At 38.7% G+C, this 18616-nt stretch overlaps 1 protein-coding gene across 1 annotated transcript in view; it reads left to right on the forward strand.

The window, feature by feature from the left end:
• GMDS (GDP-mannose 4,6-dehydratase) overlaps positions 1 to 18616 on the forward strand; it is a 403977-nt gene that overhangs the window by 165023 nt on the left and 220338 nt on the right. The window contains exon 7 of the mRNA XM_032182378.1: positions 15856 to 15983. Coding sequence (XP_032038269.1) covers positions 15856 to 15983 — 128 coding nt within the window. The remainder of the gene's footprint in view (positions 1 to 15855; positions 15984 to 18616) is intronic.

Consider the following 18616-nt stretch of genomic DNA (forward strand, 5'->3'; position numbering starts at 1 on the left):
GAGTTCACAGCACTGAATGCAGTTATTCCAGGGCTCGGTCCTGAAAGACACGAAAAACTTTACATGTTCTAACAAAATATATAAGATTTCGTTTAAGAGTCGTCCGTATGACACCAGTGGGTATATTTCAGAGTACATTTGAAGTCTGAGATAAACCTGAAGTCTGGTGACACAAAGATGTTTGCAGTGACCTCTAAGTAATTCTATTAAGAAATGGGGCCTTCAAAATTTCAGTGTTAGACCAGTATCCTAAGTGATTTACAAGGTCAGGCTTTTATGTCCACACAGTCTAATGTGAAAACAAAAAGATGTGAAGCAAGGCCACCAGCTTGACGAAAGAAGTTTAACTATGAGGAATGCCTTTAAATATAACTAGGACACTTCAGCCATGGGGTAGGAGTTAAAATATGGGGTAGGAATTAAAAACATGACCAATCTGAAGTGGTTGGGAGAAGGTGGATGTGAAATGATGCTCCCTCTCATCAGTTCATTTGATAGTCCCTGGTTCTCATCTTGCCAAGTGACAGGTTCAAAGCAAATAAAGAATTTGACTTCACAGTGTGTTTGAGATGTTAACAATTTGTTGCCACAGAATTTTGTAGGTGTCAAAAATTTTTATGGCTTTAAAAAGCAATTAAAGTTTGAGGAAATGTGACAAAAAACATACTCAAATCTCTAAAAACCAGAAGAGAATAGCAATAAAGGGTTTCTCAACAGAGGTTAGGGATTTTGTATGTATATTTCTTAAGAATTTGGTGTTGCCAGTTTTTGAGAGAAGGTACCAGACATGGACTTTTGTCATCCTCGCTGAAGCTGTTTTTGTTGTGCTTGCATACATTTTTAAGAAAATGACATCGTGAGGTAAAATTTTATTCTTAATCATTTTTTGCTCCATTGTTTTAAATAATAGAGAACTTACACTTTCTTTTCTGATTTAGTGCCATCTGTCATATTTATTTTTTTTAGCTATTTCTGTGTTACTAAAATTAGATTTTTATCCTAGTTTCCCCTTTGTTTGCCTGCCCCTTCCCTCCCTGCTTTAATAACTGGGAAATGTTCAATATTTGCCATGAAAATAAGTCCTTTATTTTCCAATCTTAATTGTATTTCCTCTTTACTTAAATCTTTGAAGGAGCAAGAACATAGTTTTCTAAGCAGGGTAAGAAGTCATTGTATTAACGTTCCTCCTGAGAAAGGAGCAACAGTTGTGACCTAATTGTCACTGAGGATGCTGATGTCCTTTGGGTACGTGGCATCAAGAATCGTTAAGTAATTTAGGTTGGAAGGGACCTCTGAGTTTTTCTGGTTAAGCCCCCCCTACTCAAAGCAGGGTGAGCTTCAGAGTTGGTTGAATGAGGTTGCTCAGGTCCTTATCTAGTCGAGTTTCAAGTAACTTCAAGGATGGGGATCCCCAGCCTGTTGTTCACCCATCCCATTCCAGTGCTTAGCCATCTTCACTATAGAAAATACAAGTTGTGTCATATCTGAAGAGGATTTCCTGTGTTGCAAGCTGCCTCTGTTGCCTCTAGCACAGATGTGCAATAGCTACCTCAGAGGAGACTGGCTCCATCTTCTCTACAGCCTCCTGTTAGGCACCTACAAGCAGCAGTCCTGGGCTCCTTAAGGGTGCACAAGTCTCACTCCTTCAGCATCTTCTGTGTGCCCTGTGCTCCAGCCCCTGGCCATGCTGGTGGTCCTCTACAGAGTCCCTCTCCAGTATTTTCAAATTTGTCTTGTAGTGGGTACACCCCAACTTGACCCTGTATTCCAGTGCTGGTGAGATGGGGTCTCACCAGTGTCAAAGAGGAGGAGGAGGAATCGCTTCCTTCAACCTGCTGGTGATGCTTTTGGATGCAGATGTGAAAACATGCCTGTCCTTAGCAGCCCTGCTGTTATTGCCTAGTTCTGCCCCTTACTGGCTCCATGGGCTTTAATGTAAACATGTTGGTCATCAAGGAGGAAAGCCTCTGCTTCTTCAAGATTTGGGGAAAACTTTATGAGAAGATCATTTTCACTATTCCTCTAGATTTCTTCTGGGGGGGACACCATGATCAAATCTATTATTTGCCTGAGGCATGTGACATGAAACAACTATGCAGCTGATTAAATTTGAATTTAAAAAAGCTGTGGAAAAGATGGGGAATCTCTCTCTGATGGAATAATATGTATGGTCCAGAAAATCATAAATAGAACAGATTTTTTTTTTACTAGATCCATCTTGTATCATAACAATTGCCAAAGTGTTTACTCACAGGCGCAAAATACTTAGAGAGTCTCCTTAATCTATGGTTATTGTTGCCCTCTCGTCTTGACCTTTGTTGAAGTGTTTTATAAACAATTTAAAGAATAAATGAAGTATTAGAAACAGTTATTATAGAGGAGGCAAAGTTATTTGCTTTCCTTGAGTGAAGGGATATAATTTATAAAGGACTGATTATACTAATCTGTTTTCTGGGTAGCCTGTAAGTTTACTTTACCATGGCAAGGGAGAATAACAGAGAAATTGTGTCATGGGAGCCAAGTAAGATATTGTAGCAGTAGGAAATCCAATTGCCTTGTTTTACAGCCATTTGTCTTGTCCGTCGTTTCTGTCAAGTGATCATTTGAATCAAAAGCATTTAAAGAGATTTTCTTCCTTTACAGTAATGAGAACAACAGAGACTTCAGTGCTGCAGGACATTCTTACTAGGTCTTTCCTTCTTTAACATGGCTACCTGCCAGCCCGTGTTGTTATTAAAAGTTGCTTCATTTAGTACATTTTATGAAGTGGCTCTGCCTGGCTTCTTGACTGTCACTGAGGCTATGAGTCAAGAAAGAGAGCAGGAGTGGAGCTCTGATTCACTGGAGCCCAGCAAAGAAGCAGTTTAAGCTGAGAATATTAATGGGAAGCTTTCTACTTCAAACATTTTCTTTTCAAGGTATGCATTCGTATCAAAAGAAAAACACTGCAAAAAGCAAGTTTGATCTCTTTGCCTTACCGATATTAACAAATTGCTCCTGCCTTGCCTTTTGTTTACAAAGCTTAGTGCTAGCAAAACTCCCTTGTGACCCATGAAGGTTACACAGACGCGGAGCCTACTACCATGAGGTTGGGGTGGAGATTATTTGATTCCAGGTCTGAGAGAAAAGGGCCATTTCTAGGAGGGGAACGGCTTCAGGATGAGAAGTTCCCCTGGTAAGTCTGCAAGCCGTTCTCACCTCAGCTTTGCACTTCTGTCAAGCAGGGATGAAATGAGACTTACAGGTCCCGGAATCATCAAAACAACGGAGCCTGTTGGCTCCAACACAGCTGGAGCTGGGAAAGAGATGTCTGTTCCTCCTCTCTTATGTGGCTTTTTCTGTCTCTTTTCCGATCTCCCTGTGAGGCAGACAGAGTGGAGGCAGTAGAGCAGCAGGGAAGAAGAAAGGGTGACAGCGGCTGTCTATTCCAAGTCAGAGGACAATTTTGTAGTGTCCCTTTGCAATTAGAAGAACATTTGTCAACCCTGACATCTGCCAACCATAGCTCTGCAGCCCCGAGAGAAGCTTATCTTACTGAAGTGCTTTTGACTGTTTTCCCAAGCAGAGATGAGAGAAGGCACTGCCATTTCCAAAATCAGTATTCGAGTGAAGAAATAGGGCGGGATGTTGTTGTAGACACATACAGAATTACATCTTCATTTCTAGTGCTTCTGGCAGGAGCAGAGGGGATGGGGCAAGATACCTTAATAACATGCGGTTGGTGTCAGCATTATTTGATTCTACCTCCCACAGGAATTCTGTATCCTACAGTAACTTTCCTGCAGGTCTAAGACTCTTTTAGAAATATTCCTTGGCTGTTTTGAGACACTACACTATTGCTTAGCAGTTTTGAGACACTACTATTGAGACACTGAATATTCCCTAGCTTTTACAGTCATCATTTTGAAATAGTCAGTAAATTCCACGGGTAAGCATTAGGTACTTTGTCACCGAGAGGGTTGAGGCCCGTGTCCAGAAGTATGTGGTCAGGGGAAGCCAGTTTCTGAAAGCTGATTCTTTGCCTGCTTCATCCAGAGCATATGGGGGTGCTCTGGGGAACAAATGTAGATTTGGCTCTGGCTCAAGGGAGGTCCCTTGTCATGAGATGACATATGAGGGTTATGCATAGAAGTACCAGACCCTCACACTCCCATACTGTGCAGCATTTCACAGCCTGGAGATAAACAGACTGTAGCTGTTTTAAAATAACAGCTATGTTTTCTCTCTGTTTGCTGGGCTATTAAGCCTGAGTCATCTTCCAGGTCCATCTTTCCTGTAAGATATGATACTTTCTACCATATACCTCTTTTACCTGAAACGCTGGGCATTGTAAACGTTCTTTAAAAAAAAACCTTTCATGAATAATTGCCAAAAGGTGGTAGCTACAGTATCCCCAACAAATGCACGTTATGAATGGTCCTCTTTTTAAGCCCAGAATTCCTTTAAACATGCCTGTTGGGTTTTGAGTACCTGCAGTTAAATGGTGTTGCTTTTGGCAGGGCTTGGTGAGCAAATGAGGCATAATCTCTCTGATCTCAGTAGTCTGGTCAGCCAGCCATGACATTCTCAGTGTCTTTTCTTTCTACACCCTGTCTGAACAGAGCCATAGCCCAGGCAGCTCTCAGTGGGGTTGCCAAAGATTACCATGTGCAGTGAAGCAGCAGATGGCAGGACAGTGGAAAATATGCAGTCCCGATCCCTGGGTTCACGTGGGGTTCAGGGTTAAATTTCAGCAATTTCCCTCCCTGCTCCTCGAGGTCCCTCTATAAACTGCCCTTTGAGAGACAAACTTCTCTGTGTACACTTGGGAACTGTTTTAAAATTCATTTTTGTATAGTTTTGAAACTGGGTTCTAGACTGCAGCTGGAAATTTAAGAAGGCTGTTTCTGTGACCACATAAGTTAGTTTTTTTCACCATCCAAAGACATTTGTGTGAGCATAAGCAATGAGGTAAATATGAACACATCCTGAGGACTATGAAGGGGGAGAAGGGAATATTCCAAGCTTGCTTAGCTCAAAAATTGTGTAATGAGTGAAAAAGGGTGTTTCCACAAACTTAATTCAAACTTGTACCTGTGGGGTCTGATAAGGCTGTTATTTGCACTCCCCAGAAAAGATTAGTGTCTGCATTTATTTTTTGGTTGTTGTTAAGAATAAAACTGAGTGCTTGGTAACCAAGTCCACAGAGGAGTCTGATGCAGTGATTAAATGAGTACGCAGTGAAGTGCTGAGCACCCATTCAGAAACTAAGGTATAAATCATTTTTCCGTAGCAGCATTAATAGATCGAGCTGTGCATCCATAACTACTTTTTCTGCAGTTCTTTACTTTGCTGAGCTTCAGACTCTGTAGGACTCCTGCTTCATTCATCACAAGACAGTAGTTTCTGCTCCCAGAGCAAATCCTGCACCTGAACAGGGCACAATCTTATTAGGAAAAAAAAAATACAATATATAATTAATCCAGGGTTATTTTGTGAAACTGTATTATGGTGCATTCAAAAAGAACACTGACGCACATAGTGCTAGAATATTTAGTGCTAGAATTTACGGCTTTCTTCCTGAACACGCACAGAGTGTTTGTATGTGCATGTGAGCGTTTCGGAGAGCATGCACAGCTACCTATGGGGATGCTAAAATTATGTGAAAGGTCCCACTAAAAATACAAAGCCAGGAAATTCGGAATTGGGCTAACTTTCTGTCCTGGTTTCACCCCATTGTGCTTAAGTATTGTAGGCATCTCAGAACAGCAGGTGATCTGACTGCCTCTTCTGTTCCTAGAGGAAGTGTAAACTAACTTAAATGGGAAATATCACAAAAACAGGATAACAATGAATTTCAGGAGTCCACAAAGGAAGACGTGTTCTTAAAAATATTGGTATTAAAAGAGCAGTGAGAATAAAAAGCTGAACTTTGGAAAATGGACATTTTGTTTAGACACTCTTGTTATTTAATTGCTTTCCAAATGTTTTGTACAGCTGATTTCTGCTCTGTTTTCTGGTTTCTTATGCAAAATTATCATGGTAATTGGACGTGTTAATGGTGGAATATATAAGTTTGGGTTCCTGCTTCTAAACTTCAGTAATCTAATCTCAGTGAAATTGCACTTAGCAGAAATGCATCTCCTGCATTTACTTCCTCTTAGTAGGAAACTGGGTTCTCTATGTATATAGCTGCATATTTATCTTTAATTTAAGAATTAATTACACTAAAAATACATTATTCCCACATGGAAAGAATGTGCAAGAGTGGGATTCGATTTCAGTGACAAAGTCAGAAAAAGAGAATATTCATTGAAATGCACATGCGTTTTAAACAGCTGCTCTAATGGTACTGTTTTCCTACATTCAAGTAGCTTTCTCAGTTAAAAGGTGTCTTACTTATTCACCTCAGTGTCTTTTTCGATTAAAAATGAAAATTAATTTTATTCCTGGGATTTGTCCCAGAGTGGGGGTTCGCTTGCAACAATGGCTTTTATGCAACCTCCTGACGTATCTTCTCATGTGGGAGAGCTGCCCTTCTGCCTGGTCACGTTTTCCATTCAGGTTTTGGATGTGGAAGCTGTGAGCCCTTGCTTAACTCCACAGTCCCCTGAGAGTGATTGTGGCCTGCTCTGAAATACGGACAAAACTTTTTATGGTAAGTTTAGGCAACTGGCAGCAGCTGCAGCTAGGTGAAATGATGTTTTCATTGGCTCTCTGAATGCAGGAGGTCAATGCAGCTTGGCCAAACATGTCCAGGTTTCTCAGGAGCAGAAGGACCGTGCTGTTTTGTTGGCTTTCACTCTTCCTGATATCTCGTCAACTTGTCTCTGCACTTCCTTCCCACTCTCTTCTTACCCTGATAGGTTTTGGGGTTCCTTTAAGGTATAGGTGTTTTCTCTGCACAACTACTTTGAAGTGCATTTCAAGCAGGTTCGTTGTTAAAATCCTGCTTTTGAGGGGTGTTGCTTTGGTTTTGTCCAAGATCATCTCTTCCAGCGCTGTCCTGCTCTGGTGTTCTCAGCACACCACTTGTCCCTGTGCAGAAGCAGAGCTGAGGGAAACAGGGCAGCTGGGGCAGGCAGGGTGAGCTGAAAGCACTGAGAGTCATTCTGGCATTCCTGGCAACACATCTGTTGTGAGTCTGAAGGGGAATCTGTAGCTGGAACAACTCATCCTTGTAATGGTAATTGCAGACGAGCACGATTTATGCATTGAATTCTTGGGATCATCGATGGTGTTAGAGATGTACTTCTCGCTGCACCCTAGCTGAGTGTCCAATTATTTGTAACACAGAAAATGGAAGGAAATATAGTGTCTTGATTTTATGTGTGCTGTTCAAGTGCTAGGAAAAAAAAATATTTCCTGTATTTGCCAGACCTTAGATTTCTTTCTCTCCTCCCCTCCAGCTCTCCATAGTCCCTTGTTACTTCTGGGTGAGCTCTTTGCCCATGGCTCTTCACAGCTCCCTGCCAATACAGTTTGACAGTGTTTCAGGACCCCCTCTTGGCTGCTCCAGGACACCTGTACAAAGGGTGGTTTACAACAATTGAGACATATTTACTAAATAATGCATTAAGGGCTTTCTACAGGGTGCCTTGAGGACTACCACTGTCACAACGATATTCAGAAGAAAGCCCTAAGGAAAAAAAAAAAAGAAAAAAAAAAAAAAAAGGTTGAGCAACAAAGCTTAAAAGGAGAGTACGTAGATTTTGGAATATCTCGAGTTTGTCTAACCCATCCAAGACTGTGTATTAGTTTGTGTGGGAAGCAAAGCTTCAGATAAGTTATTTGTCTGTAGCTAGCCCATTTTTCTCTCTCCACAAAAATACATAAGCACTGACTCAGCAAAGTTATATGACACTGTGATTGGTTTTAAAGCTAGCTCTTATTACAATCTCTTTTATCTTTTGTAGAAGTACATGAAAGTTTTTATTTTTTATCCTTGACTTGAGGTGAAACGACACATTTTACACTTGGAAATTTGCACATTAAAAGCTGGCACTAATGTGTGTGTACAGAGAGAGACACAAGACCTGTGCAAAACCTTGATTATACAGTAACCCACCATAAGCTAATGTCCCAGCCACCTGGAGAGGCTGAGGGACCAACCAGACTTAGTCTCTCAAAGGTCAGAAGGTCCAAGAAACCGTATTAGTCAGTCATGTGTCACCAGGTAAGATTAAAAGCCTTGCCTGCTTCTTCTCAAGGGAGTGCTAGGGTAAAGGCTGAATGTCGCAGCTTGAGCCATTGAACAACACCTTTTTTGATGTGCTACTGGTTGCTGGGAGCATGGAGGAGGGGAAAGAGAGAAAGGAAGAGAAAGGGTGTTAAATTTAGAGGGCACAGATGTCCGAACTTTGGCTATTTAACAAGCTAAGTTAAAATCAGGTTTTTGTGCAAGCTGCCTTTGACTGCATGATATTCCTGTTTTGTACAAAGGCTGGATTTTCCTTTTGGTTGAAACCATTTCTAGCTATTGTAGACCCAGATCAGCAAAGAATTTGGTTAACTCCAATTGTTTACACACGCCTAAACAACATAATAGACCGTGCTGATGGGGAAGCACACTCATGCATGCCCATAGCACATACATGCAAGGGCTTGTCGAATTCTTAGACAGCTTAAATGAATGGGTTAATTCAAAAATATTAGCTGTACAATTTAAAAGATACATGTTAAATGAGTGAATAAATGAGAATGGCTAAATGCACTTACCTTTGTTTTAAGATGCAGTGCGTATGAACTGTGATTAAGAAATCAAAGTGAATAGTTTGGAGCAAAAGGTTAAGTTTTCTGTAAGCAAAACGCTGCTCTGTTTATGTAAGTGCCATTAGGAGCATAAACTTGGGAACAGAAATAACACTTTTACATATTGTTTTCAGTATTAATGTTTGGTTTTTCCTTTATAAGAATCTTTGATGCCTCACCTTTTCCTGTTCAGTGAACAGTTCCTGAGGGGAAAATATTTTAATTTAAGAAAAATTATATGGAGGAAATATACTAAAATAACACTTCTGTGCCCAGCTATTATTGCTGGTTTGTCACCATATCCTTTTAACAAGCCCATGTGATAGATCTGATGCATGTATTTAATCCCTGAATAAGGTCACTTTTAATGTGAAATCTAATAGCTTTGTGTTCCACATTACACATGCAAATTGACTGCTAATTAAATGTCATTTTTTCATAGTCACTGCAGAAAACTGCTGTGAAGTCATAGGAATAATCCTGTCATTGTTCTGTGCAGAGGTGGAAACATATATCTGTTTGTATGCAAAACAGTTGTGGAGACTTTAAAGCTCTGCTGACAGATCCCAGCATGGACGGTTGGCTGTACTAAATCACTGAGGAATGTAGCTTTTGCTGTGGGGAGACCTAGTGACAAACGTTATGCCTGACTCTCATCCTTTCATGGCCATCGGTACATCTCTTGCCCCATGTCCTTGCCCCTCTGTTACAGTGCCTGCTAGTTATCCCCTCCAGGCAGGCTTCATGCTATATTTCTGCCCTCTGGGAAAAAGGAAAGTCTTCTCTTCTTTCTGTGTTCCCTCCCAGTTTCTGTACTTTGTCCTTCCACGCAAGATAAATGACTCTTATTTTCTCCTCTGATTATGAAAACCATTAATTTCTGTTGCCTCCATGCCAAGTTCATATGACCCCCTGTTGCCCTCATCAGTCCAAATGTCCTGAGTGCGCTCTTGGGTTGGAAGAGCAGGGCCTCCCTGTGTGTTGCACTCCTGCTGCTGATGCTTCCTGCCTGGGCACACCTTTACCTTTCTGCCTCAGTCTCCCATTTTTTTAGATAATGGTAGGACATCTGCCATTGTGCAAGAAATTCCAGTTGAACAAGGATGGTGCAAATGGGAAGTAGGGTCAAACTCTCTTTCCTATATTAGCACATTTTATTTATGGCATTGGAAAGTTAAAAAATGTCTATCGATATATTAAAGAATGTCTTTGTTCCCAAATTTAATAGAATGAGTGCTACTTCATTTTCTGGAAATCACACATACTAAAGTAATACCAAATGAGAATCGCTTGATAAGGAGGAACAATATTGTTATTGTACAGTTGCTTTCAAAATGTGATCTGTGAATTTTATTGTTACATGATTATTCCCAGGAGGACAGATAAAGAATAACTTGTAAAAACAAGCCTATTATCAGTAACTTTTTTTCCTTATTTAGAGATCCTGTGTGTCCATTGAAAAATAGTTAGGGGTATGTATACTGAAAATGTGTGAAATATGCTACTTTTTATATATGTATTAAAAATCTGAGAAATGCACTATCATAAGAAGATATTACAATTTTAAAGGACAGAGAAGGAGATTAGAAAAGCTATGATGAAGCATATTTCCAGCTATGCTATACAGGATTAAAATGTTGGGATTAAAGTTCTATATCTCATGTTTCAGGAAATAAAATGATTTATCACTCAGATCAGGAAGATGTTTCCCATGCAGTGCATGACTTTGCAATGAGTTGCTTATGAATCATTTTGCCCTCATTTCATATATATTTCATTTTGCAAAAATCTGATTGCAGACTTTCTGGCAAGCTCATCCAAATGCAGCCAAGTTTGCTGTGTAGAATTAGTAGGATATTAGCTGGGAAGGAAAAAATCACCGTCAACGTTGATGTTTCCTTTATTTCCAAACAGTGATTTTTAACTTAGTATAGTTTTTGTTGGGAGATGAACAATTTGCTATTGTAAATTGAGAGTGGATTGATAATTCAAATGCTTTAGTTTGTGTTTAACATCTACTAAGCAGCTGCTTTACTCTATCAGTTGTTTCAATTAAGATACAGTTGAAAATTCCATTTAAACCTCAAAACTAGAAGGTTAATTTAAAGATCTGTAATTTGATTTTTCGTCTGGTTTACATTAACATAACTCCATTGATTACAGAATAGTTTGTGCTGATTTTCATCAGTACAAACTAAAGGAGTCTCTGGACTTCTTTTCTGAGAAAAACTGGGTGCTGCTTTGCTTTTTAATTTCAGCTTGCCACAAAAAAAATGGAAAAGCTTCTAATAGAATGGAAATTATGAGCAGTGTGGATTTTCAGGCAATCAAAACATTTTAATGATCTCATTAAATGTATCATTTACAACATATATGCTAAAAGAAATATGTTCCTCTGGGTTAGTAGAAGCACCAGGTACACAATGTGTTTGAACATGTTGGGCTCCCACTAGAGTCTATGCCAGAACTGTAGAAACTAGGAGAGGAAAAAAAAAAAATCCCCTTTTTCTTGTGCCAGCACTTTAGAGGCAGAAAACTTTAATATTTTTATGCAAAATGAAGAAAAAGATGTTATGGAAACTTGATAAACTGTTCTAGTACTGCGTCTCAGCTGATAAATATTGCTATTAAATGTTATTAGATTGTTATTGCATGACATGGATTAATTATGGATATTTCTTACACATGGTATAACCAGTGTTACACACAGCAGTCTTTCACAGACAGTAGTTTGTCATCTGTTGAATTTTGTATTAAGCTTTGAGAGATGGGAAAGTTATGGTTGTTGGAGAAACAAACAAAACAGCAACAGTTACTGTAACAGCAGCTCTTCAAGCTGATTCATCCATTTGCCTGCTTCTTGTAAACCTCTCAATCTTGAGGAAAACATCAGTTCCCTGATAAATACAGGAAGGGTGAAATTCCAGTGCTGATAAAGGGAATGAGGTGTACTGGTGCAGGGAGGTGGATTATTTTTTTTTTCTCTTGGGGCACCCAGCTTTGGAATTGTAGGTGCACCGAGATTGTGCTTCCTAAAGCATTGGTTTTAAATGTGTGCCCAGCTTTCAAAACTGTGACTTTGCCAGGTGTAATCAGCATCCATCTTAGAGGGATGAGCAAACCTGAGCCAGGTGGGTGACAGGCGTGAGCTGGAGAGCCCAAGCTATTGCATTATACCTCTGCTATTTCTTCTCATTGCAGTATTGTTCTTATAATGGTTTGCTGACAGGGTATGTGTTTTACAGATCAGGTCTGCTTAATGAGGAATCCTTGCTTAGAATCATGCCTAGGATAAATAGAGTCTGTAAATCAGACCTTATGCTTCCTATTGGGATGCTAATGGTCTCAGAGGGAGGGCTTGGGTTTTGAAAACAAACCTCAGCTAATGCCCAAGGTTCTTGAAAAGCTGTTAATATCATGAAAACTCATGTTTAAGGCCTCTTTAAAACGTAAAATCTTGTAAGGCAGTCTTCAACTGAGGAACTGCCAAAATGTGAGGACATACCAAAGAGACCTTTGCCATGCCTGGCCAGACCTCTGCCGCAGCACTCCAGTAATTCCAGTGCTGTCAGTAGCAGTGTGACACAACACAATTTGGCCCTTCATGGTTTGGATATATTTTCTGCCTAGGTAACAAGGATAGCTGTGCAAGGCAACTTATCCCTAGTGAGGGAGCAGGCATGACTCTTGTCTTGGTTACTGTAGGGTAGCAAATTCCCAGAGCAGTGCCAGCCTCACACACTTTGAGGACGTATTTGAGCAAGTCAAAATGCATCATGCATTTAATAGAGATGTGAAAGTTTATTCCTGCGAGGTGTGAGCAGTGAATACAAAGCCTCTCTGAACTGAGGAAGTGGTACAAAGCCAGGGGACAAACGTGGGACTCTGATCTCTCTCTTTATGGGACTCTGGTCTCTTTCTTCACCACCAGTAGAAGTTAGTTTTCTCACTAAGTGATGCTGGTAGCAGCATACGAATGTAGGCCTTACACAGCTGTAACTATGTTACAGCTACGTTACAGCTGATATATCATCCAGAGCTGATGAAAATCAGACTGAAGGACAAAGTGATTGACACAGCAGCAGCTCTCTTGATCCTCTAAGTGGTACCAACTTGCCATTCTGTGGAGGAAAATGTTCATGTAGGTTCAACATTTCAGTTAAATCTTCAATACCTCCTGAGAAGGAAAATAACCATTTCAGTGTCTCAAAAGGTACTTTGTATTCAGTTATATAAGGATATCTGTAGAAATTCACACAGATCTTTTGATAGTCATTCCCGAGGATAGAGACATTACGTCTGCCAAGTTTCAGGCCAAAGCAAGATTTTATAGCCTGATTGCAAACCCCTACGAGAGGGCTTTATAATGGAAATGCTGACACAGCCTTAACTATTTTGTATGCCTCCAGTGGGCATCAGCTGAAGTTCTAGGCATGATGTTCATTTAATGGCATGGGATCAAACATGAAGTGTAATGGGATATTTTAAGATACTGTGTTTGAAGAGAATCGGTATTTAAACTGTATTTATGAACCATAAAATTTAAATGTTTTTTGAAATGTGCCATTCGGTCCTTGGTTGCAAGAAAAAATCACGTTTCAAAATGAACAGTAGTAGAGTTTTCTTCCACAGCTTTAATGCTAAAGCACTTCCAAGAACCCTTACTGGAACATTTCTGGAAAATAAGGGTTTTCATTTTTTCACTCTTGATGCTCTGTCTTAAATTCTGCATTTTGAGGTGTATCCTGATTTTGCTTGGAGAGGATCTTTAAGGATAGTTTCTCTCCATTTATCAGTGACTCTGTGAGAAGACCGCAGTTTTTAGTATTTGTTGCACATGCTCTTTTTCCCTGCACAGCATCATTTTTACTTTTATACATTTCAAGTTGATTTCATAGTTCCCTCACACATTACCTAATATACTTCTTTTTTGTGTTCAGCAAGTGACTGCTCCAAAATGGAAGCTGATGTTCATTATTTGTGGAGGTTGACAGTAAAAAACTTGCTTTAATGCAGATGATGATTAGAACTCTCACTGCTTTTGCTGCAAATGGGAATGTAGCGTTGAAAGCTGATAGGTTTGCTTGTTACTTGGTTGCAGTCTGGAACATCAAGCCACATACTTTATCCAAGAAAAAAAAAAAAAAAAAAAAAAAAAAAAGCTTTTCCCATTGTTTAATATTAATAATAACTGAAATTATTTCAGTGCAGAAGGTTAAGAAACTTCAGAGCTACTGTGAATCCGTTTGTGTAATAGGTTGAATCTATTTTAAATTGATTAGTAATAATCTGTATGAAGACCTTAAAACACTTTGATAACATAAAAAAAAAAAAAAAAAAATTGAGGAAAAAATCTTTGGAGAAGTGCCAGCTAGACTAACCAGAGAGGTTCTTTCACTGGTTGCTCTTCAGCCAGAATTCCACTCCTGCTGCAAGCTTGTCCAGCCAGGAAAATGGGAACTTTCTTTCAGGAATTTCAATAGCAGAATCGTAGTATTGGTCCTGTGGTTTACACTGGTTTATCTCTGGGATAATTATATTTCTCCTACTGAGTATGCAGAATGCAGCCAGAAAGAATGTCGGGCTTTTATCCTTCCAGATGACTCTCATTTGTCCAATTATTGAGAAACATTGATTTAAAAAAGACTCCCAGTAATATTTTTATTTATGAACTTGTGCAAATCACTCTATTTTGTAAACTTCCTTTTATATAAACACTGTTTCAGGGAATATGTTTTTTTTTATTTTCATCCTTTAAAAGAAAAGCGCAAAACGATGATTGATTCCAAATGCGTAATTATCAGAAGTCCAATTAGTTCAACAGTTGACAGAAAATTAAAATAGTATCTTAATCCTGTGATAAATTCTGAATTTATTAATTGCTTCATTGAATATGATGTTGACAGGTATACTCTTTTTTTTTTTTTTACATTTAGCAGGGTCAAATGATGAAAAATGCACTGTAATACTTTTAAGCAAATACTTATAAGCAAAACTTAGAGCCTGAAACACACACTTCACATTATTTAGTAATTTTGCAGCAGCTTGCATTTCTTTGACAGAAAACATTCAGATGCGTATTTCAAGAGCAGAGTTCCCATAAGGAAAAAAAAAATACACATGCATTGAATGCACAAGCTGCACTACTTGGGGCTTGTTAAGTTTGCTAAGAGCATTTTACAAGTGCAGTCATTTTCACTAACTTTTCTGCTTTCCATTTGGATGAGGTATCATCTGTCACCACTCAATCATATTTTTTAGCTATTAAAAAGGCATGTAATTTTAATTTTTGTGGCCCATTAGTGTGCAAATGCCATTGGGCTTGTTTAGCCTGCACTCATGGTCTAAATTTAAATCCTTCTGCTTTTGAGGAAACTGTTGACCATATTTTAGAAAAAGAGCAGTCATAATCCAAAATTCAGGTTATGAAAATAACTAAAAGCAAGTACAATTTAAAACAACTCTAGAGGGAGCAGAAATGGGTGCACAAACTTCCACTGAAATATAGTGAATGAATAAATAATAAAAAATATTATTAAAATAATAATAAAAATATTATACAGCCTTTGATAAAGGTAAAATCACAGTTTCATAATCTCATTGAAATCAGTGGATGAAGAACCTCAAATAACTGGAAAAGTAGAGCATGATTAACTGTTACAGTTTTTTGGATAGACTTACTTTTTTAATTAATAAACTAATATATTTAGAAGTATGCATTCCTTAAAATAAAATGGGAAAAAAAAGAAATGGCAACAAAAAAACATGAGGGTGGTCTAAGATGTCTGTCTTCTTTATGTAACCTTTTGCATTTTGTGTTTAAGAACTGACATTCCAAATGATTTTCTTTGGCTTTATGCCTGGACTGAACACTGAGGCAGCAAATTAGGAATGCTTAGAAGTCCCACAAAGAAAGATGTTTGCTGTGAAAGTGAAGCTAATGTGACACTTGCACTGGAAGCATCTTAGCCCACTCAAACGATAAATGATGGCATGGGTCTAGGCAGTATGAGGGGAATGAATGAAGACTGAAAGAAAATGCGATGGGCAGAGCAACAAGGTGTTTCTTGTGGCTAGTTTTTCAAAGTGCAATTATGCTGATGCTATCTTGTATTCCTGTTCCAGGAGCTAACTTCGTTACTCGAAAAATTAGCCGATCAGTGGCAAAGATTCACCTTGGACAGCTGGATTGTTTCAGCCTGGGTAATCTAGATGCTAAGAGAGACTGGGGCCATGCCAGGGACTACGTTGAGGTAAGCTGTGGGCCACATGCCTTGTTCTGAATCATCTTTGTGGTGGGGATAATGCTGTTACCTCAGTTCATGATCCATGGAGGGCTATCTCAGGATTTTTTTGCCTACAAAGGCCTGTTAACTTTGTGTAACTCTTGACTTCAGTCTAGGGGGCTTAGTTACATAGCAGTCTACCCCAGGCATGACCTGAACAGAAAAATAAATCTTTGGGTTTACATTCCCGTACTGAATTCCTTGGGGGAGGGGACTGACTATAAACTGTATCTATTTTAGAGTATTTCTCCTATTGTTTTGACAATTTGTATAACCAATATTAAGATTGCAGCAAGATGCAATATGACCTGAAGTCAAAGATCCTGCAGGAGGTTGGTAGCCTTTTATTATAATGCGGCAAGAATGGTGTTTATATTAATGATCAAAGGTCTATCTCGTTAGGAATTTTTTAAAAAAAATATCATGGCATACTAGTGATGTCAGTATTGCCGTGCATGTACCTGCATACCTGCATCTAGCATTTGAAATGTTTTTGTAGTCAGGAGTTGTTTCTAATTTTATTCTGTGCATCTGCTTAAGCAGACAAACAGACAATACCCCTGTATTGTATTACAAGGAGACATGAATGACCATGTAGGAAATATTGTCTTTTCCCCAGGAGACTTTTGTCCCCATTTTGGTGCTTAAAGATTTCCTGTGGTCATTAGACTATTTCTGTCTTTTAATAATTCCTTGCTGGGAAACCGGATCTGGCTTCAACATTCATTGATGTAGTTTAAAAAGACGATGACTGTTTGTTTTGTTTTTCTATTTTACAAAGTATGAAGTACTATAGAAGGAAGAAAAGTCTGAGTTTTATCATAATTTGAGATTTAAAAGGTCAAGTAAAAGCTGAATTTCCAAAACTTGTTTATGGTCAAGAAGAAACAGCAAGAAAATGAAATGGCGATACCACAACATAAATTTTTGTTCTGTGTGATATTAAAAAAAAAACTAAGTAGCCATATTTCCTTTGCCTCAAAAGAAATATGTCAAATAAGCTAAGAAGGTGAGTTTCAGTAGCTGGCTGTAAACTTGGCTTTTGCTTCTGCACTGCATTTACATGTAAGATGGTACATATTGGTACTATATGTACCAAGAGAACCACAAATGTCCTGACTACATTTCCATGAAAATAGCTTTATATTTGTGGATTCAACAGTATTTGAAGTAGTTAATCCAGTAAACTATCCCAATCATCTTTTAATTGATAAAACTATAACTGAGTCCTCACAAAGTCATTTACCAAGGTTCAGCTGAAAGGAAGCTACAGATGAGCCAAACAAAATGATCAGTTGCAACCACATCATCATAACTTTCTAAAATGCATAGGATATTCCATAATCTATCTCAAACTACCGCATTTAAAGATGGCTTGCACCGGATCATAAATCGTGAGATGAAATCTAGTGACCTCGTTCATATGGGAAACTCAGAATATAACACTCTTGTGCGTAGTGGGTCAGACCCTTGTCTTGTGTCCAAAACTTTAAAAACAAAGAAAATAAGAACAAGTCTATTCAGAAAAATGACTAGCTTTCAAAGTCTTTGGCCTCCGTAAGGAATGTAGTTGTCCGAGGTCTACAACACGAACACATGTTTGTTGTGTAAGTAGCATTCCAGACCTTTCAGTTAACATGTTTTGGGCCTGTCCCAAAACCTTCTGGAAAGAATTCCTCACTAAAATATAGTTCATCTTGAGTATTCCTCTTCCCAGAGAGATACCCCTTCGGATAATGGGAGAGTTATTATCAATTCTCTAATTCCCCAAATATCATGGAAATGTGCTTACAGACATCCTTCTAATGGCTAAAAAAGAGAGTAACTTTAAACTGGAAATAAACAATTATTTGAGGCTTTAATGGGCTGGAAAGTAGGGCTTAGAGATTTAACGTTGTTCAAATAAATACGTAGTATGTTAGAAAGCATGATCGTATTTACAAGCATTTGGGGAGCTTCCTTAAGCATATGGCTGAACACATAGGGATATATCTTATCCTCTCCATATGTATTTTTAAATCCCATTGATATTAATACAAGTAACACATGTGCATATAGACTGGACCATATACTGTCTTTCCTTTCTCTATATTTTCTTAGGTGGGATAATAATAAAACCATAAATACATTCCTTTTTGTTGTTTTATAAAACATGATGGGTCAGTTCCTGATCCCATGAAAGCTGATGACCAAACCCTCATTAACATCGTGCAGAGATCATATCCTGTATGTATTGGTGTGGAGAAGGTCCGGTGATTAAAAAGCAGAAGCAGAAGTTCGGAATTAAAAGTAGGTTCATATTAGGGGAGAAGCGTTGAGTTTGATTAGGTTTATGAACTGGTACTTAAACTGCCATATTTAGTAACTGAGAATCAGGTACAGTGGCATTGTGCTGCTGAATAAAAAATGGTGTTTTTTATAAAACACTCAAGAAAGGTTTCCGTTCAGCGTTTGAAAAAAGCAAAACACAACCGAGCAGACAGTGAACATTTGGGCAGCTTATTGGTTTTATCCTAAAATTCTGTTAGTAACTCCTAACATATCTGAAGAAATTGCTGCTGCCTCTTACTTCCCCTTTCTCCATTTTTACTTAAACGTGA

Source organism: Aythya fuligula, chromosome 2, assembly GCF_009819795.1.
Source record: "Aythya fuligula isolate bAytFul2 chromosome 2, bAytFul2.pri, whole genome shotgun sequence".
Lineage (NCBI taxonomy): Eukaryota > Metazoa > Chordata > Aves > Anseriformes > Anatidae > Aythya > Aythya fuligula.